The sequence below is a fragment of the Manis pentadactyla genome, chromosome 4 (assembly GCF_030020395.1).
Source record: "Manis pentadactyla isolate mManPen7 chromosome 4, mManPen7.hap1, whole genome shotgun sequence".
Taxonomy (NCBI): Eukaryota; Metazoa; Chordata; class Mammalia; order Pholidota; family Manidae; genus Manis; species Manis pentadactyla.
The window spans coordinates 30,116,082-30,139,467 of record NC_080022.1 but is presented as its reverse complement, the minus strand read 5'-3'; the positions used below and the strand labels follow the sequence as shown (position 1 = coordinate 30,139,467).

General features: G+C 39.7%; 1 protein-coding gene across 21 annotated transcripts in view; it reads right to left on the bottom strand.

Annotated features, from left to right (window-relative positions):
* Positions 1 to 23,386, bottom strand: part of MACF1 (microtubule actin crosslinking factor 1) — a 319,261-nt gene that overhangs the window by 220,932 nt on the left and 74,943 nt on the right. Inside the window, exon 1 of one of the 21 annotated variants that reach the window (XM_057500034.1) lies at positions 8,716 to 9,179. The exons of the other annotated variants lie outside the window; for them this stretch is intronic. Within the exon in view, the coding sequence (XP_057356017.1) occupies positions 8,716 to 8,824 (109 nt within the window). The 5' untranslated portion in view covers positions 8,825 to 9,179. Of the gene's footprint in view, positions 1 to 8,715; positions 9,180 to 23,386 lie in introns of those variants that run through there. 21 annotated transcript variants of the gene reach the window in all.

Genomic DNA, 23,386 nt, shown 5'->3' with positions numbered 1-23,386 from the left:
AATTAGCAATCAGCCCCAAAGAGGAAACCTAGGCCATGCTCCCAGCGCCGCTCCAGGCTGCTCGGAAGTAGACTCCGTAACCAACCAACTTCTGCTAAAAATACACCCTGAACTTTCAGAGCTATGCAACGTAACTTAAAAGTGGTTTCCTGATACACGCTGAAGCATGAGCATGAATTCAGTCTCTATAAAAAAGTCCCACACCCAAAGCTTAGGCTCTAACTGCCAGTCACTACAAGCTTAAGAAGTTCCCCAGGAAATAAGGCACCTCAGTCTACCCCACTGCATATTTTAACAAGCCCAAACGTAACACCTGCAAGGCTTCAAAGCCCCTGAGTTCCCATGAGTCAATGAGAGCAAGGGCTATCTGGGATCCTCAGGCCCAGAGAGGGGGGGAAAAAAACTTCACATACTAACCCATACAGCACATACGGCACACCAGGTGGGCGTTGAACTCGTTCTCATCTTGGTAATTGGGCCACATGGCGCCCCTGTGTCTGCTGTCCTTGCCTAAAAGGAGAGTGTCCCAGAGAACCTCCAGCTTGTGTACCCTCTGCAGCTCAAGCAAGGCCCCGAGGTGAACAGAAACAGCCAAAGGGCTGTGTGATGAGTAGAGAAAGACAGCAGAAGTATAGAGAAGTGGCTCCACCCACCACTTCCTACTGACCTCCTCCTCCCCTTGAGGTCAGAGAGGAAGCTCCTCCCAAGGGCACTTCCAAAAACTGGGTCCAGGTCTTCAGGCAAATAGCATCCTATTCAAAAGCAGTACCAGCTCACTGCTTTTAGACCAACAGCAGCATGCAGAGGTGGGAGCTTCACATGCAAAAGTCCAGCCAAGTTATGAAGTGGGGAAGCCTGAGCAGGTAGAAGCTGGTCTTTGAGTTACCCTCCATTTGCAGAGCAGTAGCTGTGACCTGGTGACTCTTTGACAGTTGCAGGAGAGCTGGTGAGGTAAAACGGCTTACTGCCAAGTCAGGAACAGTGCATCCATTGCCCAACAACCTGCTCCTCTTTTGAGGCAGAAGTACACACAAAGTGTTAACCAACTGAGAAGGTCCCACAATGGCAAAGACTAGAATTGAGCAAGCCCATACACACACTGTCCATGGCCGGCAGATTCTTAGATTCCAAAAGGAGCTTCATTTCCCCACCTTTACAGCTGCCAGAAGGGAAGAGCCACAGGGTCTTCCTAATGACTCCACCTATCATACAGAGTAGCCTAGACCCAGCTAGCCTCTCAGGCAGATTAGCATCAACTTCAAAAATACTTTTTGCTTGTTGCTCCATTCTTTTCCTTCAGCCAGCTAGGAATACCATCCCAAAGTCCCCTTCCTCTTCCTAGACCCTCCCACTTTGTCCTTGCAGTTTTCTATCCTGTGTTTATCTCAGCTGTGCCAGAAACCCCTTTATCCACCGGTGGAAGGCTGCTTGCTTGTTTGTTCAACTTGTTTTCTGAGTCTTGACTAATTGTACCAGACACTGGAATGCTGAAGAAACACAATGAAGGGCTTTTTTATTCAGTTGGCCCAGCCCATCTATTGCTTCTTCACAATTCTGCCCCAACCAGGGGACAGAAAAGCTGAGCCTCTGTCAATGTCAGTACAGACACTCCGATCCTGGCCCCAAACCTCTCAGAAAGGCCCCACTGTAGATAAAGGCCTAATCACTGGCTCTCTGCGCAAGCTCCCTAAATAGAATGATTTCTTCAGGCTAATGATACTTCCAATCCTGTTCCTGAAGGCAGGGAGGGAGGAGAAGGGCCCAGAAAAGCAAATTTCCAGAGATTTGCCCCAAGGATTGTTAGTGAAATAAAAGTAAATAGAGCTTGCCTAGTAGGCCACTTACTTTAAACAAGCCCTGTGACCTGCCTCAGTCCCCTGACAGCTTCCTTTGCTCCCTACTGGGCTTCCCTCCCACCTACAAACTGCTAATAATCCTGTTACTACTTACTAATAACGGAACTCACAGCTGACTTTATCCCTCCTTGACTAAGCTCCCAGTCACCCTGATAACCTGTGATGACTCTACTCAGTTTGTTCCTCTTATTAGACTCTTCTTAGCCAGCCTTTGAGAAGAAGGGTCCTCCTAGAATTTACCTTGCCCTAGGAAAAGAAATGCATAAGAAATAGGGAGCGGAGAAGGAAAATAAATAAGTATTTCCTGATATATGCTTATTAACCTTTCCCTTTATCAGATTTAAATTCCTTGTGTGCAGGGACTGTCTTTTGTCTTCCTATCCCAATCTCCAACATATTTTAGAAGACACTCGATAACCTAAGCTCAAATTAATTGAGCAGCTACTGTGACTGTTAGTTCACAAGTAATGTGATAAGAAATTTAAATATCATTTCATTTAATTCCAACAACAATTCTCGAAGAAAGGTATTATCCTTTCCATTTTACAGATGAAAATACTTTAAAAAGGTTAAGTAACTTCACTTGGATACACATCTATTTACCCAGCTCCAAAGCTTTGCCTCCTGTTGTAACCTTTTCTTTCTGAGAGGGGCCTAAACCAGAATAACTAAACTGGGGTGGGGGAGGTAGAATATTTGGGGGAAGGTTAAGAAATAAAAACACTTAAAAAAAAGAAAGAAAGAAAAACACTTGACTATGGCCAACTGGAGATTTAGGGCATATGCCAAATGAGTATCTGGGGCAACTCCCAGAAATACTAAATAATTTTGCAGTTTCCAGAGATCAAAATAATCATTACTGGGTAAGGTTTGAGGAAGGTGCCTCCTCCTCACTCTCCTGGTATCCAAGCAGAACCTCTTCCCCTAAAAGGGCAGCAGACTGATGAAAGCAGAGGAGAGTCTTGGGGACAAGGTCAGTCTAGCTGCCAGGAGATGGACCTTTCTTTCCCTCAGCATTCTAGGAGGTCCTGAGCCTCAAAAGGGAAGCTGCTACTGACAGCAGAGAGATGACTTTGATTAATACAGTCAGCTCTTAATTATCCAGAAGAGACCAGACTGTACAGTGATTACCCAGGCCACTCCCCTTCTCTTTTGCCTGCCTTCCAGGCATTTCATAGTACACTAGATGTCCAGAATGATACAGGTAGGAAAGGGTGAATCTGGCTGCTACCTGCAGATCTTTAAAATGCTGAGTGGAGGGAAAAGATTTAAGCCAATATTTCCACATGTGGCTACAAGGTATCTGAGAATTTATAGCTACTGGCTTTCTTGTAATAGAGCACAGAAAATTGAAGCTATATATTTATTTCCTTAAAATGCCAAAATCACCCACTATTAAGGGTATTAAAGCAGACACATTAAGTCTTGTCTTCTAATATGTTAAGACAATGATTCATAAGATATCATTAACTTTTTATATACTCCCACACTGGCTTCTCTCACATTTCTTAAGTCCCCACTGAAAAGTAAGTACTTATATTTTGTCCCAGCAGCCTACAGGAAAGCACTAAGTCTTCAATGCTATCTTTTGTGGGGAAAAAAAAGAAGTATAATTATGATAGTAAACAATTACATAGTCCTTACCACATGCAGAATGTGTTCTATGAGCTAACTCACACAGTATTATTAATGCCATTTTATAGATGAGCAAACAGAGGCCCAGAAAGTTCAATGTCACTGTCAGTAGGGGCAAAGTGAGGATAAAAACAAAGGCAGTCTGACACCAGACTCTCAACCAACTACCAACCACAATTCCATACTACACCCAAGTGTGGGCCAAATGATCACACTGCCAGAATCACAGAAAATTAGAGATCTTAGTCCTGTTTCTTCTCATACAGATCAGAAACCTAAGGTCACAGGAATTAAGTGACCGAGCTAACATCACATGGTAGTAAGTGGAGCAGCCAGGACTTAGAACCCAGATATTCTGACTCCCAAGTTCAGAGATCTTTCTACCACACTGCACAGAACTAGAAAAAAAATAGCTAAGGAAAAAGACAAAGACTCCATCTTGATTAAAATACCTACAGCTTTGGTTATGCAGTAAAGCTGTATGAGAATATGACCACTTATTTATTTGAGCTCCTGTTAAATGCTTAACAAATTTTTAGATAATACAAATGGAGGATGAATAGCTAATATCATAAATGAAGGAATCAAAGTTCAAAGCAATCTCAAAAAGCGACATCAAAACTCACAGGACACAATTAACAGGGATATATCTTAATCTTCTGCTGAAGTTCAAGAAAACCAGAGGCAGAGCAGGATCTGCAAGGGAGACAACAGTTCATGTACAAGGTTTGGCCATTTTATAACTGATCTTAAGTTTAATATGACTCAAGTGTGATGGAGCCACTGGTTAAAAAAAAAAGAAGTGATGCAATCTTAGGTTGTACTTCAGATGGTCTTCCTCATGAAATGTTGGAGATGGAAAGAACCTTAAGAGGGTGATTGTCTATCCCCTTCATTTTACAGATAGAGAATACAAGACCCTAGTGAGGGAAAAATCTGTTGTTTTGCAAACACAAAAAATTTGAATGTCCTTCTTAAGTAACTATAAAGCTTTTTCCCTGTTTACACTATCAGAATAAACACAGGTTAACTCTATGTCATTCAATTAACCTATGCTGAGCGTACCCACCCTAGACCACACACCAAGCTAAGCCAAGCCCTGTAAATACACAATGAACAGGACATGGTTCTTGATATAGCTTATATCTAATGCTATCTTAATTATTTTATTTATTTACTCAGGTAACATTTACTGACAGCTATTTTGTCTCAGACACTTGAGAAACTTAAACTAGTAAGAGTCCCTGTTCCTAAAGATTTCATAGTCTAATAAAATCTAGTTAGTGGGGAGAGAGAGACAGACTAAATCAGATGACAATACAGGTTTGAATTAAGAAGCACCAACAATCCTACTAGAGCACAAAAGAGGAACTCTTATTTCAGTCAAGGAAGGCCCTCCAGAGGGGGCAATCACTCACTCACCTTGAAGGATAAGCATCAAGTAGTCCAGTTGGAAGAGGGTACAGACATTTCAGATAGAGATCTACATGTTTTTTTTTGCTATCATTAATGTACAATTACATGAATAACATTATGGTTACTACACTCCCCCTATTATCAAGTCCCCCCACATGCCCCATTACAGTCACTGTCCATCAGCATAATAAGATGCTATAGAATCACTACTTGTCTAGAGATCTACATGTTTTTAAATGATGCTTGAGTACTGGGTGCTTGTAAGGCCAAGACAGGAAATGACACTAGTGAAATAGGCAGACAGCAATCAAAAAAATCCTTTTATGTCATGCCGAAGAGTTTGAACTTTCTTTTAAAAGCAGAGAAGGATCAATGGATTTTAATCAGTAAAGTGACACAACTCTGTATTTAGGAAGATCACTCTGGCTACATTCAGAAGACAGGTTAAGGCAGGGAGTTGTGGGGGAAATGGATTATTTCAACAGCCCTAGAGAAAAAAAAATGAAGATGCAAACTAAAATAGTAGGAAGTTTGGGGAATAATGAGACAATATATATGAATGCAAGTGTAGACAGAGTATACTGAAAACTTGAGTACTGAGTTCTATCTTATAGGTATTCCATGGCTTCAGTACAAACTGTCTTCCTGCATCTTGTTTACATCTGCTGAAGAGATGGTAACTTGAGAACATGGTTGTAAAAGCCATGTACTTATATAACCAGAGCTCACCAATGGACTAACAACACCTAGAAAAGAATGGCTAAAGAAAGTGAAGGAACAGTAGTCCACGATTCCCTCCCCTCATTTCTGTTGGGAATGTCCCCTTCACCTCTTTACATGTACACATGGCCTCCAAATTTTCAAAGCAAAAACAATCAATTTAACAGTCCAGAGGGACTACCAGAATGATAACGAGTTTAGAATTCATATATACTGATGGAAAGGAAAGTGTTTAGACTGGCCAAGATCGCCTTCAAATGTAAGCAAGCCTGACACCAAGAAGAGCGAGTAGGCTTGATCTTTGCAGGCAGAATTTAGACTGATGGGCATAGTTGCAAAGAGGTAACTTTCAGCTTAAAAAAGAACTCCCCAGTCACCAACACAATAAATAGTCCACAGGTTGTATGTTTTACAATCAGAGACCTTCAAGCAAAGGAATGACTTCTAACAAGGGTAGGACTAAGTAACAGGTTGGACTGGTTAAAATGCAAGGTTCCTTCCAACTCTTAAGAGCAAAACAGAATATGCTATCAACTTTAAGAGTGAAAGAAATCAGAAATCTCCAGAAACCTAGTGAGGATTTACCAGAACACAGCATTTTATAACTGCAGTGCTTAAAGGAACCTCAGAAACTACCTAGTGGTTTCAATTCTAACAGAACATTTTTTCAAACAAGTATTATATGGAACCCAACATACATAACACATAAAAGCAGTATTTAATAGCATGAATCAATTTCATAGGTTGAAATTTATGTTACTTACTTTAAAGCTAAATGACATAACCAATCAGGTAGTTTTGACTGAAAGCAGAGATTAATTAGTTACAGTTATATCAGCCTCTGCATCCAGTTTATTCCTTTGTTGTATTTTATTGCAGGGAACCATTTTTCAAAAACTGTTTTACACAAATAGAAACAAATAGTAACAGTTTCAGAGTTTTCCTGGTAATCTCAGGATATTATTCAAATAAACTGATTTTACAAGAGCCTGAAAGAATAGCAGAAATGTTCATTTCAAAGTTAAATGCCTTCAGTATCTAAAAACTATATACATTCTTTATCATACATAAATATGACACTAGTGAAATAGGCAGTATTTTTTGATTGCTATCATACATAAATATCATACATAAATATCATACAAAAATATGATATCATATCATACATAAATGGAAAAGTGGGACAAGAAACACACCTTTTAGTACACATTAAGCCAATATTACATCATAACTTACCAATGTGCTACCCACTCACTATTATAGACTGAGCACCTGAGCTCACACAACTGAGCCTTGCCTAGAATTTATTAGGCACAAGACCTATGTTCTGCAATAGTGGAATACAACCAATTAGAAAAAAAAAGATCAGATCAGAAGAGGCATCTTCACCTTCTTAATCAAGTATACATTTATAAGCATAAAAATATATATACAGAGATGATGGAGAAACTTTATTCTGGCGATGTCCAACTAACAGTACATTACAGAGTGTACTTGTTTTAAAATACACTTTTAATAGATAAAATACATCTTAAAATTGTAATAAAATAGGTACAGAATCTCTTAAGTACTGTGGATGTATCCAATTCTGTATCCCTTATCTTTAATTGAAAACCACTTCTATAATTTTATAGAAACAATGATCATAGCACATTCTCAATGAAACTATTAAATACTAGAATCAAAGTTGTTTCACTGAAATCAAAAGCTTTTACAATGTACTTTCCCTTTTATTTCAGTGTATTTTATGGCTGTTTATGAAATTACTATTTCTAAAACATAAAAAGAAAGCACTTAAAAGACGGGGCTATGACTCCTAAATTCCAAGAAAATCCTGTTTTAGATAAACTTTAAATTAAAAATGTTATTCAATTAGTGGCTTAGAAATGTCATCGCCATAATGCACAGGGAAAGGAGTAACTAGTGCCTGCCTTTCTTTCTGAGCTCAAGTACAGGCTTACATTTCAGGAAACCCAATCCGGGCTATGTTCTTAAACACACCACAGAAGCAAACATATTTCTAAAATCTGTTTTTACTAATACAGACACATGCTGGGATCTGAATATTTAATCAAAAGCTTTTCTGGGACTTACTGGAAAGTACACTGGGAAATGACTGAATCTAATTCTAATTCTGTCAAGCATGCATGAACTTTTAATAGAAAGCTAAGTAATCAGTCATCAAATCTCCATCTTAATTTGTAAGATACAAAGGAACAATACACTGGCTTGAAGGTAGTAAACAACAGATCACAATGGAAGTACTACAGACACTGAGGTCCAAAGGTGTACTCCATGAAAAGTCAGACTTTATTAATCCTCAACTATGGATATTCAGAATCAGCTAAACATGGGGCTGTTCCCTGCACTGGAGTTTAGAAGTCAAAGGAAAATGATATAACTAATAGCAATGTGGGAAGAAGGAGAGGTATGCTACTGTTATAAATATCAGGGCCCAGCTCCCTGGGAAAAAGAACAGTTAACTTCCGTTAACTTCCTTGCATTGAACAGACGGGGCTGGATACACATGGAGTAAACTGTGCAGCTGCCTGAGGGGAAGCGACCAGTTTTAATCATATCAAAGAGAAAAAACACCCTAGTGTTTCAAGATGCACCTCGACAAGGACACCACTAGACCCTTTCCTCTCACTGACCTTTCCTCACCCAAAAATACACCAAACCCAGAAACTTCTCTAATCCCACAAGTTTTCCTACATTTCTACCTGGAGACGGGTGATAAAGCTACATATGTTTTTGGCTAAAAACAAGGATCTAAAATCCACTTTCGGATTGAGAAAGTAAGGAAAAGAAGGGCTTGAGTCTCTCAGGAAGGACCCAAGTCAGCACAGCTGCCACTTCCCTCGGCTTCATGCCCAGACATCACCTCATCAAACCAGCAACCCCCAGCCAGACTCAGAACAGCAGAGCCCAGTTTTCTGAGTAGATCAACACACACGCTCACATCTGACAGCACCCCAGCTGAGAGGGTATCTGGCCCTTTAAGGAAAGCAACTGGGAAGACATCTGTTATTTATCCTACCCTTAAAAGCCCCGTGATAGATATGAAGAAGAACTGGGTACCCATTACCTGTTCTGCCTCTGGCACATCTCTTCCAGTATAGCACACCGGCAATTCCAAGAATGTGAGTCAAAATAAAGATGGCTGATGGTAAATAAGATGAATCTAGGAGAGGCATTTCCAGGCCCGTCCTTTCTCCTCCCCAGAATTAGCCACAAGCCCACAGCTCAGCACAGGCCTCTGAATGCCTTTCTCCTGAGGTTACTGCTGTCCTGTACTAACTATCAGCAGGGACAGAGGCCCACAGCTCACTGTTGTCAGAAACTTCCTGGCGGCTTCTCCATCTCGCCTCTGACTGGTTTTCAGCAGGCGGTAGTAGACTAGCACTAAAACTGTACAGTGTATCTCAGACAAAGCCCAGGAAACAACTGGCCAGAGAGGGAGGGGAAAGAGAAGGAGGAACCAGGAGAGTGAAAAAGAGCGCCTAAGCTAGTGCTGAGCTGACTCAGACTATCTTTGGCATCCTCTGTTCAGCTTAAACAAACAAACCTCAGACCCTTCTACAAGAAGGGAGGGTGTCAAGAGGACGTCACACTCTTTTTAACTTTCCATTCCCAGCCGGGTTGGAGCTCCAGACTTCAGGATGAAACCAAAAGAAAAATGTCACAGAAGCACTAGGGAATGGCTTTCAGGGAGGAGGTTACAGCACACTAGGTTGTAAAAGCATCCACAAGTAGCCTGACACAGCTAAAGGGCAGCCCTTCCACACCCACAGCCCAGGAGGAGGAGGCAAGGGACTTGAACATCACTGCAGGGAGGATCGTATGCAGATCAAGCACCATGAAACAGACCTGCTATCAAGGCACGGTGAGGGTGAGCAAGGAGAGGTAAGCTGCTCCAGGAGTGTGCTGAGTTGAGAAATCCCAATTCCTTCTAGCTGCCCACAGGGATGTCAGGACACTCAGTGACAGCAGAAAACCATGCCTTCCACAAAACTAAAGTGTGCTTACAAATGAAAACTTGGTATGGATGTTGGAGCAGCAACTAAAACACTCTACCACTACACACCTGCTAGAATACTAAGAAGATTGATAATATCAAGGCTTGTCAGGGATGTGAACCAACTGGGACTCTCATACACTGCTGGAGGGGGTGTGAACAGGCACAACCACTCTAGTTTGTCAGTTTCTTATAAAGTTAAGCATAAATATACCAGATGACCAAGCAATATCACTCCTAGGTTTTTACTCGAGAAAAATGAATGTCCACACAAAGACCTGTAGGTAAATGTTTACAGGAGTTTTATTCAAAATAATTGGAAACAACCCAAAGTCCATCAACTGGTGAACTAATTAACAAATTGTGGTGCATTTATACAACAGACTACAACACAGCAAAAAAAAAGAGCTACTGACACATACCACAGCATGGATGAATCTCAAAAACATTATGCTACATGAACACAAAATGCTACATGCTGTGCAATGCCATTTATATGACATTCCAGAAAAGCAAAACTATAGGGATGGAAATCAGATGAGTGGTTGCCTGCGGGGTGGGTGAAAAGAACTGACTAGAGAGGAACACAAAGGAACTTTAGGAGTAAGGGAATGGTTCCATATGCTGATTATGGTCATGGTCCCATGACTGTATGTATACATTTGTCAAAACTCACTGAATTGTGCACCCAAAAAGGTGAGTTTTACTGTATATAAATTAAACTTCAATAAACCTAACAGGCACGTTTAAAGTCTAGAAAGAAGTCTGCACAACCTAAGTTGAATATGTAAAGGTCTCCAGTACCACTGCCCCTCTCCTCTCTGAAGAGATATTTTACAAGATGAAGTGTGGACACAACCCTTCTGTGAAGGGTTACACAGAAAACCCAACAGCCAAGAGTACATCTAACATCCTCTGCAATGCCCAGCACCCTTAACTCAAAGCCTTATCTTTCTACCATCATAGCTGTTTACTTATTCCCATGGTACCTTTTACACTACAGTATATAAATATGCTGTATTCTCACAAATAAGCTTTAGAAAATGTAAATGTCTTTAATATCTGCAAAGTTACCTTTAAAAAATAATAAAAGGAAGTGTTTGGGGTTTGAACAATCTACTAAACAGATAATAAAGGGCTCTTGAGAGGGGAACTAGTACAATACGAACATTTTAATCTGGTGTCAAGATCATCTACAATTGTGTGCTAACTTCGTTTCATTCATCAAATATTTGCTGTGTACTATGTGCCAGACCCTGTTCTGGGTTCTTGGGACATAGCAGTGAACAGAACACAGACCCTTACTCTCATGGGACAAATATAACTAGTAGGAGAAGACAGAAAATAAACTTAACAAGCAAATATATTGTTTGTCACACAAATGCCATGGAGAATACTCAAGGAGATGAAGAGGAGAAGGGAGTGCCAGTGGGGGGGAAGTTTACAGTTTTATGTATAGGATGATCAGGGAGGGCTTCTATAATAAGGTGACATGTGAACACAGACCTAAATACAGGCAAACAAGTCATATGGCTGCCTAGAGAAAGGATGAGCTAAACTAGGAAAAGAGCAAGTACAAAATCCCTGAGTAGAAGTAGGTTTGGTACATTCAGGGAATTTGGAGGAAACTAAAATGGTTGCAGCTGAAAGAAGAGGTAAGTGTCAGAAGATGAAGCCAGAGATGGGTGTACATGGCTGCATAGGCCATTTGTAAAGAACTTGGCTTTTATGCTAAGTGAAATATGGAAAACCTTTGGAGGGCTTTGTGTGAGAGAGTGACATGACTTACCTTCAGATTTAGAGGGATCACACTTGCTGCTATTTTGAAAACAGATTATTGAGAGGCAAGAGCAGGAGCAGGAAACTAGTTATAATGCCATGACAATAATCCAAGTGAAAACTGGTAGCTGAGAACTGATGATAGCTGTGACTAGGGTGTGGTGGTAGAGATGGTGAGATGTGGCCATATTCTAGGTAAATTATGAAGAAAGAGTCATTGGGATTTGCTGACAGACTGGATGTAGGGAGAGGAGGGAAACACAGTTAGGAACAGCTCCAAGGTTTTTGACTTGAGAACTGAGAGGACGGAACTGCCACTTCCTAATATGGGAAGGGATGCCAGAGAAGCAGAGGGTTGGGAGTTCACTGGTGGTTGTGATTGTTTGGCTTTTTGAAGGGTGGGTAGGTTAAATACATACGGTTTGAAATGCCTAGAAGACATTCTAGCGGAACTCTTGAGTGTACACTTGAATATATGAACCTAAGTTCCAGGAGAGGCACGGGATGGAGTTTTAATGCCAGGAAACTGGGTGAGATCCCTTAGGGAGTAAACACAGAGAGAAGAGATCAAGTTCAAGGACTAAGCTCTGGAAACCCTCCAACACTAGATAGGGAAGAGGAAGAACCACCAAACGAGACTTAAAAAAGAGAAGCCAGTAGATTAAGAGGAGAACCAAAGGAGCCTGCTGCCCAAGAAGCCAGATGAAGGAAGTGTATTAAGAAGTAATTAACCCTGTCAAAGCTGTTAATGTGTCATGATAAGGATTGATAATCAATCACTGAATTTAGCAATGCAAAAGTAGCTGGTGACTTTTAACAAGGACAGTTTTGATGGCATGGCAGAGAAAAGGCCTGACTGGAGTGACTCCAGAGAGAATGGAATTCATGGGGATGTAATGTACAGCACAATGACTATAGTTAATAATAGGAGATTGCATGGGTGAAAGTTGCTAATAGAGTAGGTCTTAAAAGTGCTTAACCACAAGAAAATAAATTTTTCTAACTATGTATGGTGATGGATGTTAACTAGACTTACTGTAGGAATCATTTCTTAATGTGATCAACAGTGAATCATGTACACCTGAAATTAACATGTTATGTGTCAATTATACCTCAATTTTTAAATTTTGTGAATTAAATATATTTTTAAAAAGAGAACGGAAGGTGAAAAATCAGTGACAAGTTAAAAACAACTCTTTAAGGAATTATACTGTAGAAGAGAGCAAAAAGACGAATATAAGGTTAAAAGAGAATTTTTCTTGATGTGTGAAATGTAATAGTGCTTGCTGAAGGGAATAAGCCCTACAGAGGGAAAACCGACAGTGCAATACAGTGGAGACTAAGCCAGAGCTCCCTCTGGCACAGGCTCTCTTGTGAAACAGCGCAATTCATTCATTCATTCAATTTAAAAATAGGGAGCATTATGTTAGACACAGTTGACCCAAAGATGGTTATGACACATTCTTTATGGTGGAGAAGCTCCTGAACAGTGATGGTCAAAGAAGATGAACTAGTAGTATAATATGCTAATGTTTTACTGAGCAGTCTAGAAAGTATCTTCACATGTTACTTCACTTAATCCTTATAATATCCCCTAAAATATCCCCATTTTCTAAGTCAATAACCAGAGGCTCAGAAAATTCTAATTATTTTGCCCAAAGTCACAAAGTTAAGAGGAGAAACTGACACCTGAACTTCTACCTGATTTCAAAATCAATATATTTGACAATGCTGCCTCCCTTTGCTAAAATATTCTGGCAAATAAGTACATTAACTTCAAGTTAAACAATTTAGATATTTATATGTTTGAAATACTTCCTCTTTGCAAGACTTAGTCTGTACATAGCTCCACCCAACACTGGAAAGAATCTCACCTTCAACACAAGCATTACAGTGCTGATCCTGTCTGCTTCACCATTGTACAACTATCTTTTGATGAACTCATAAGTATCTTCAGCATATTCTCACTTCCCAAAGTGAAAGCCTTTTTCTTTGCCCAGTTCTGCTATAAGAAGCCACCGTAAAACTATCTTCATTAGAAAATCATATGTCATGATTGTGCGATTCAAAAATACCCAGGAAATTTAAAGGAAAAAAATGCAAAGCACTCAGGTATCAAGGTATATTCTGAACATACCATTATAAGTAGAAAAGACAATGAAAGGTATCTAAAGTAATTTACTCTTTGAAAGATCTTTATAAGATGGCATGATGTACCTTGGGTAGACAATTTCTCTACATATGACAGGTAAAAAGTTTGTGTCCAGCCTCTATGTATATGTATGTGTGTTGGTCTAAAGGGAGAGAGAAGGGGTGGGGAACTGCCTTTGTGAAAATAAAATATTTTTCACTTAGCAAAGCTAGGCTGGATCTGTGTGCTGTCATTTACAGGAAGTGGTTAGAGGCTGGCGAGAGGGAGTGACTAGTTTCTTTTCAGAGATCATTTATTATACAAAAACTGGGCCATTTCAAGTCATATTTAGCTCCCTCCAGGATATCCCTTGCTAACAGCCAATGGGCAGGGTCCTAAGTCATCAAAGAAGCCTTGTAGAAGCAAGACTCTGAGTTTCATTAAGATTTTAGATCTGCCTCTGTTTAAGATTACTTCACTCACCAGAATTTAGGACGGTCACCCACACCATTACCCACAAGAAATCTCAAAACAAGGCAACCGCTCAGATCACTCCGCTGTTTGGGACTGAGATGAAAGTAATAAACCTGTGAAAAGGGGAGCTGCATGCTTCGTTCAGACTGCCACGGATACACTTGGTCTCAGAATAACTGACACCCACAGCATCATAACTTCATCAGATACAGACTAAAAAATTAAGACCCAACATGACTAAAGGATTGAAATCCAAAAAATAATGCTTAAAAAGAGAGAACACTTTTTAAAAAAACAACAAATACACTTGAGATTAAAAATTTGGTGGGAAGACTACACATGACTGACAGGATTGGGAAATTGGCCTTCTGGGAATGGCAGGCTTCATGCATTAAAGCCTGGTCCTGAGTTCTTATCATGTGTCTCCTCCCAAGAGCCCAGTGACATCTACAGAGAGGCAGAGGATGTAGGCTTCACAGAAACGAATCAGGAGACCCTATAGCATTTAGCAAAGTGGGACTGAGACAACAATAAACTTGCAAAGGACGAGAATGTCTGCAAAGAATATTCTCAATACTTGTGTCACTGAATACAATAAAGTTAGAAAAAAATCTCCCAAATTTCTCACTCAAAAACCTAGATGCCATGAGCATTACAGGAGCATGGTAATTACAAACTTAATCTGAAGCCAGATTGCCAGGGTTCAAATCTATTTATCCATGGAAACCAAGCTTTCCACATAAACAGCTAATTTTAGATATCTGCAAGATATTCTTCTAGAACCTGGCAATAATCCTAAATGGAAAAGAAGAAGAACCTACAACCTGAAGATAAGGACCTGTCAGCTTCTTTACCCCTGCGGACCCTTGGCACCTGCTCTGAACCCCAGTCCACAACACCAGAATCATTTTAGTCTTTCTCAGGAGAGTCTACCACCAGGCTCTGCTTACCTTCCAATAAAACCTTCTGCTCTCATGACTCCTTACTACAGTCCAAGGACCAAAGTCACATGAAACATGCCTAAGAGGATCCCCTAGTATTATCACTTCATAATCATGTGACCCTAAGGAAAACACTTAATATTTCTGAACTTCAGGTTTCTAACGTGTACGATATGTATAAAAAAATACCTGTTTCTCAAGGCTGCTGTCAAGAGTATAAGCAATGATTTAAACTTGGCAGGTATACATCAGATGCTTAATAAACAGTTCCATTCCCTTGTCTCCCTCCATTTTTTTTTTAAATCGCACTTCAAATCTTCCTCTTTAACACATATTCCATTTCACCCTTGGTTTCTTGCTTCACCTGGCATTTAGAATAATCTGTTCTTCAAATTCTCAATAAATCTACAAAGTTCTTAATGCACATTCACACCTTTTGTTTCTGATATAAAAAATCAGTACTCAGTGTACACGGATGCCATCATAAAGACAAGGAATCGGATTGGTATATTGTAAGATTAGTGACAGTTCATTTCATTTAGAGCTTAAGCCCCCAGTGACCCCTACTGGACAAAGACACATACAGAATACTGAGTTTTGTAGCCAAGACAAAGAGATTCTGTGGTTGCATTTATTCTGATGAAATTCTCACACATAAAACTTTCATTATACAACTCCAGCTTGCCTCAGAACTCATATGTACCCGTAACATAGAAGACAACAATGGTAGGCCCAGTCAGCTCACTCCTTTCACAGGACACATCACTGCAAAGTTGACCGGCTTACTGCCTACCACAACTACAAGATCCCCAGTGTTCACAACTTCGTGGCGAGCCCTTGTGGAGAAAAGAGTGGGCAGAGAAGGAGCAGTCCCTGGCACACAACCCCTACCCCCCACTACCCGGCAATTTTTCCATTCCCCAAGCTGACTCACTCTCAGCGCAGCCTAAACTCCCCGCCAGCAGTCAGAGCCACTACGTGTGCGTGGTGAGTAATGCTTCCCCAATGCAACCTCCCCAGCTGCCTCTGACTTAACAAGTCATAAAAGGAAATGTAGGTAACAGTTTTAGGGAAGAGAACACACGCCCCATTCTGGAAACAGGGATAAATTCCTCTCAGGCCCCTGCAGGGACTCAGAGCTATAGTGAATTAATTCCCTCAAATGGCAGCCAGGTGGCAATGCAGAAACAGAGAAAGGCAGAAACACCAATGAAAACATAAATCCTTACTCTCTAAAATCTGGGCACAACAATTTCTATTTTAGATAGAGCCAAAAGTGATGGGCATGAGGCAGTGCCCAACCCAGCCTGTAGGCTGGTTATGGCTCATTCCACCACAGACTACTAGTCTATCAAGAGCACAACCCAGTGGAGACTGCAAACCAGCTCCAGGATGACCATCTGCCATCACCCAGCCTCATATTGTGAAGCAAAACCCTAATGAAAACCAAACCTCGGAGGAAGGGGACAGCCTCTCAAGTACTTGCCCATCCACCCTCAAGTACCCATAGTAGGGTGGCATCTGGTTTTCATTAGTGACAGCTACACTTGAAATTCAACAAACCCACTTTCTCCCAAGAGATGTTCCTGCAGCATCTAACCCCTCAGACCTACATCTCTGGAACTATATCAAACATTCTAGAAATGACTGTCAAGAGCTAGATAACCCAGGGAAATGGAAAATAATCTTTTACACAGTTTAAAGATACACTGGGCAATAATCCTTGATGAATCATCAAACAACAAAACTTTAACTAGGATACAACCTAGAAAGTTATACTCTCTTAGATGAAAAAGAAAATCAAACACATAATACCACTGATTTCTAAAAATTTTCTTTAAATCAGGGCATTCTGAGTACAGTTGCCTACATTTTCCTCATCTATAACCCATGGTGGGTCCCTGATGCCTTGGAAGAAAACTGTTATCCAGCTCAGTTTTTTACAAAACCCAGAACAGTCAAGACACTGATTTTTTTTTAAATAAATTACCTATGATATTACCATTGACAAAATCACCTAATTACCAAGACCAAAACGATATGCACATTTTCAACAAGAATGAAACAGAAAGTGCCTTTGTTTAAACTTGGATTAACCAAATATTTAACTGAGCACATATCAGATTTTATCACATTTATCAGTTTGAGAACTAGAGAAGGTTGTAGGTCCAGTTCTGTCCCTAGCTTATCATATGACTGTGAGATCATTTAATCACACAGGATGTCTACTCATTAATAAAATGAGTTGGCATTCTATATCTCTCAATTCTTTACCAGCTCTAAAATTCTGTGGTTCTGTAACATATTTAGTTGCCTGGGTTCTATGTTAATTGTTATTGGTAACAAAAAAATTTACAAAGCCAGTCTTCTACTATCCTTTAAGAGCTTACAATTTAACCAAGAAAGTGGTATGTGTATAAATAATTACAGCAGAAGGCACTATATGCTGGGCCATGAGGGTGGCAAGACCACAAGAATTCAATGAATGAAACTTTAGAAACTCAAGTCAATGGAACGGTCATTTTAAAGGAAAAAAAAGGCTTCCATGAATGAAGCATATAAGCTGGATCTGTAAGGAAGTGTAGGATGTTGATCAACAGTCTGATGTGAGAAGAGTAGACATTCCAAGAGGAGGATGGCATGAGCAAGAAAATGGGAAGAAGAAAGCACAAGTGAAGCTAAAGCACGGGGGTTTGTGTATTTGAGGGGTCGGAGGTGGGGCGAGTTGAGAAGATTCACTTCTGCCAACTTTGGGTTACAGGTGGCAGACTTAACATGTATCCCCATTCCTTTCTGAAACCTCAGAAAAATGACAGTAAGGGAATAAAAATGGCACAAACCAACAGAAAAGAAGAAACAATACCAACAAAACTTCGGTGAACTAGAAAGTGGATTAAATGGTCACTAATTTAAATTTCAGCTTTATCTTTCTGCTAAATGCCTGTGGGGAATGGGGGACAATACGAAACACAGTAAACTGTGCTGCAGGACCTCAGAGGAGCTCAGGGGTCAGATGCACCAGGAGCCTCTGAAGGCTTGGGGGAGGGGCAAGAGAGATGCAGGGTGAGGCAGCAAACAAGACTGGTCAAAGTCTTTAGGCCCACATGAGGTCAGAAGGGAGGCACCTCCCTGAAAACAGGGGTTTTAAGTCAAATTTGACATAATGAACAATAAGCCTCTTCCCCCTGCCCCACTGCCCTGCTTGGCAACCACACAGTTCTGGTTGCCAGGCTTAAGAGGCCCCAGACAGGAGACTGGCCAATTCCTCACTGGGAAACAGACCTCCCCTACCTGGTCACATTCATTAAGAGAGCACACCAGTCAAAAAGTTCCATCGATCAGCTTTTTAGGCTTCCAATCAGCTTTTAAGGGGCTAGCTCTTAAATATGAAGATCACTAAGAAACATCAGACATGAGAGTCTCTAACATCAAAGACAGAGATGAAAATAAGCAAACAGAAGGAGCTTGAAGCTAAGAGACAACATTTGAAAGCAGAGAAAAACATTGAAGACCTGTATATATTATGGGGCAGGTTCAAATAATACATTCATGTCAAGATTGCTGCTTCTGCTTAGACTTAGCTGACAGTGAGTCAGGTGGTGACTTCTGAAACAGATTACCCTCAGAAGGCTCCCAAATCAAACCCACTCTAGGGAGCACTTTACCCTCGGTCCTCTGGCACTTCAGGTTAAGTCTCTTCTAATGATTTGTTATTTTTTGAAGAGATACAGGAAGAAGTGCCGCTAGCAGGGAGGAGGCATATTGCTAACTAGGGCCCAGGGAAGTCTAGAATCCTTCTCTAAGGAAGAAGTTATCTGACTCCATCCCTCCTGATTTATGTCTTTATCTTACTCCAAAGATCGGTTTCAGTCCCACAATGTACCTAGTAGGACTGCCCAAAAACAGAACTCATGATTAGCCAGAAGGATGCAACAACTGAAGACAGTGCCAAGTAATAAGTAAAGCTTTCCTCCCTCTTTCCAATTTTGGGGTTTTCTATCTTTTTTCATTTTTGACTTTTTCTTCTTATGCTACATCTTAAAGAGAGGTAATATGTTCTGCTTCTTGTCAGCATCCTATGCTATCTGAAGTCCCTGTCTCTATGTCACTTTCAGATAAACGATTCATAAAGCACAAAAGTAGTAATTGGTATCACTAAGCCATCTCTCCCCAGATAGTAATTGAGACACCTGAATCCTAAGGCAGAGTACTAGCAATAAACACTCTCTCTTTTACCTTTGTGTAAACTACTAATTTAGCCTCCAACCTCACAATGAGACTGGTAGGTGCTAAGGCATAGCGGTGATCAGAAGCACTGTCTTACAATCTTAATATAATTGGGAGCTTGAGTACCTAATGAACTTTAGCACTTCACAATATGAATATATCAAAACTTTATTCTTCCTTCTGACTGTAAGTTCCCCCCAGTTCCCCCACTTATCAGCATCATGCATACCCTCCACAGAGGGCCCTAACTTAAAAGAAAAAAAAAAGAAAGAAACTCTTATAACTGAAGTTGGAACAAAGATCCAGCTCTTGCCAAAACACTTGGAGGGAACCAGAGTACTTCTGGCTATAAGGTAAAGTCCCTGAGATTTGACCGTGTGATATCTAGGCATGTTCCTGTACCTAGTACATCAGGGGCAATGCCACACCTCGAGCCACTATGAGCATGTGAGGTTCAGTTCCAAGACACAGATTCTGCTAGCCACAGGGCTGATACACGGAGTGCAGGAACCCATACACAGCACATTGCATGTGAAGGAAGTCCATGACTGGCACAGGATGTCATGAGGTATCTCACCCAGATACAAACACGGTACACCCAAGACAGGCACAGACTTGACCACATTTTCTGAAGGCACATGAACAGCACTGCCCACACCAGAACTCATGAGAAAGGAACCAAAAAATGGGTGACGTTTCTTGTAATCTATGCCAGTCAATCATTCTGACTGCCCAGACAACCATACTATTCAACACCTCCCTCCAGCTCTTCAATCAAGGTTCCTGTCTCCACCTGCTCCTCTGACATCATCCTGTCATTATATTTTTTTCTAATTCCTTTGATGAAAAATGAATCATCTTTTCCTGCCAACACAAGCTTAAGCCTCTACCAGGCAAGTCAGTCTTTTTTTTTTAATCCTCTGGGGACAGGGCGCCACCCAGTGGCTCCTCCAGCTACTATCTACAAACCTCCCAGGAAAGAATGAGCCAGTGCAAGATCAACACCTGTGGGGAAAATTTAAGACATGAAAGAAGTGAGGTTCCTGTTAAAGCAGGGAATGGTGCCTGGGACCCAAAATATACATCATTTCAGTTGACACACAGCTGAGAGGATTAATAAGAACTAGGGCGGACACAGAGAGTCACTTAAAACGTGGAAAGGTTTCAACTTCATTACATTCAACTCAGAAGGTTTGGTCCCTGATATAAAGTGCCACCAACTATTCTCCTGCAAGAAGTGACTGCAAACCTAAATTTCTCACCTTGAGACTTTGGGGCAACAGTAACCTGCCCAATGCTCAAGGAGGTGATGCTTGACATCAAGATACATGGCAGAAATAAGGGGCCAAGTACAAATGGACAAAATACTATTATCACAAATCACCCTAAATTTTTTTTTTCATTTTAAAATCCACATTTTAATTTTTAATCTTGTTTGTATCTTATCATTTGCAATCATATCATCATATAAATACAAAATCTGTATTTTCCTCTTTAAAATAAAATTTCAAAACAATGAATAGCAGTGAAATCTTAAATTGAAGAACTGATTGGAAGGAAAAACACCCATACATTTTTTCTTTTCATGTTTTAATTCGTTGACCATTCCTTTTTTTCTTTATCTGACAATTAGGTTGAAAGTGATTTAATAATTGGCTTATAACTATTGCTAAACATGCTAATAGTATTCATGGGCAAAAGAATAATTATTATGGTTTATCAATATTGATATTAGTATTCTGATCAGACAATACACACATATATGACTTCTTTTTCTTTAAAAAGAAGCTGCAATATTCTATCCCACAGTTAATTTGGGTTAAGATATACTTCATTGAATATTTTTTAACAAACAGTATTAGAGAAAATGAAATCAGTATATTTAAAAAGAGGCCAACAAGAATGCATAAGCTTTCTTGATTTGAAATGATATTGGCCTCATTTTTTAGTCATTTACTTATCTGAATTAAATAGATTTCAATAGATTTCAATGAATCTTTAATTCATTGACTGTCTTAAAATGTATTAAGTAGAATGATACTTACATTGACCTTACTACAGTTGAAAGACTGTAGGCTCTGGGCAAAATACGGTATACAGTAATATTTGGTAGTTATAGTAATGGGCTCCCTTTACTCTGGAAGATTAAGAGCTGAGTTTGGTTAAGTGTTGCAACACTATTCACACAAATAACTTGGCATGTCTAGGTATGTCATAAGATTTTCTGAACAAATATATAAATGAATGAATGAGTGATTACCAGCAAATACATTCAGAAAAAATACTAGCCTATTAAAAAATAACCTTGAATGTTCTGAGGACAGTCTAAAAAAACTATACATGTATTTATATATATACACACACATTTTAAAAATATTAAGCATCAGTTGTGAGGCTCCAATCAAAGATGGTGAAATAGGAGTCTCCTGAACTCAGTTCCTCCAATGGATGCACTGAATCTACAGGTGCTCATGCAGCAATTTCTCATTTCAACATTCTCCATTCAGCCAATGTTTGCCTGGAAGGAGCTTTCCCACACGTCTGGTGCTCTAGCTTTTGCAGTTTCTGCCCAGTGGATGTACCTCTTGATTGCTTGGTTCTGGTGTCCAATGGAGTCACATTTGCAGGACCCACAGCTCTGGCTTTAATGCATCTGCATATCAATAGTTGTTTCCAAGGAGTGTAGGGAAGTAGTCCATTTCTGTACCGATATATCTATATCGATAGCAATGACAAGGCCACCCTAAATTTTTTGATAACAGCTTTATTGGATTTAATTCACATACAATTCATCCTTTTAAAGTGTACAATTCAATGGATCTTAGTATATTCACAGAAGAATGCAACTATCACCACTATGTAATTTTAGAACATTTCATTACCCCCAGAAGAAAATCTATATCCATTAGCAGTCACTTCCCATTCCATCTTCTCCAGCCCCTGGCATTACTGATCTACTTACTGTCTCTGTGGATTTGCCTATTCTGTAGAATAGAACCATATTCTTTTGTGTCTGGCTTCCTTCACTTGACATGTTTTCAAATTTTACCCATGTTAAGCATTAATTAGTACATCATTCCTTTTTATTGCTGAATAATATTCCATTGTACCCTATGTTTATCCATTCATCAGCTAAATATTTGGGTTGTTTCTACTTTTTATTCCATTATGAATAAGGCTGCTATAAGCACTTCTGTACAAATTCTGTGTGGATATACATTTTCATTTCTCTTGAATATATATATTTAGTGGAATTACTGGGACATATGGCAACTCTATCTTTAACTTTTTGAGGAATGACCAAATTGTTCTCCAAAGCTGTATACCACTTTATATGCCCACCAGCACTAGCACTGTATGAGGATTCCAATTTCTCCACATTCTTGCTGTGTCTTTTTGATTACAGTAGCCATTCTAGGGGGTATAAAACAGAATGAAAAGAAAGAAAAAACACATTCTCACTGTGGTTTTGATTTGCATTTCCTTAATGACTAATGGTGTTTAGCATTTTTTCATGTGCTTATTGGCTATTTGTATATCTTCTTGGGAGAAACGTCTATTCAAATCTTTTGCCCACATTTGACTGAGTTGTCTTTTTTATTGTTAAGTTCTGAGTTCTTTTTATGTCTTTGATATAAGATATTAGGTAAGATTTGCAAATATTACAAAATAATTTGCAAAAATTCCATGGGGTGTCCTCTTACTTTCTTACTAATGTCCTTTGAAGCACAACAGTTTTAGATTTTGATCACATCCAATGTATCTTATTTTTTTTCTTTTGTCATTTGTGCTTTCAGTGGAAACCACTGCCTAATCCAAGGTCCCAAAGATTTATTTTTAAGTTTTCTTCTAACAGTTTTATAGTTTTGGATCTTACACATAGGTCTATGAACCATTTTGTGTTATGCTTTTGTATATGGTATGAGGTAGGGATTGAACTTCATTCTTCTGCATATGGATATCCAGTTGTTCCTGTATAATTTGTTGAAAAGACAATTCTTTACATATTGAATTGTCTTGGCACTTTCATCAAAAATCAATTGACCATAAATATAGAGGGTTATATTTTTGGGCTCTCAATTCTATTCCATTGATCTGTAGGTTTGTTCTTATGCCATTACCATACTGTCTTGATTACTGTAGCTTTGTAATAAGTTTTCAAATTAGGGGTGTGAGTTATCCAATTTTG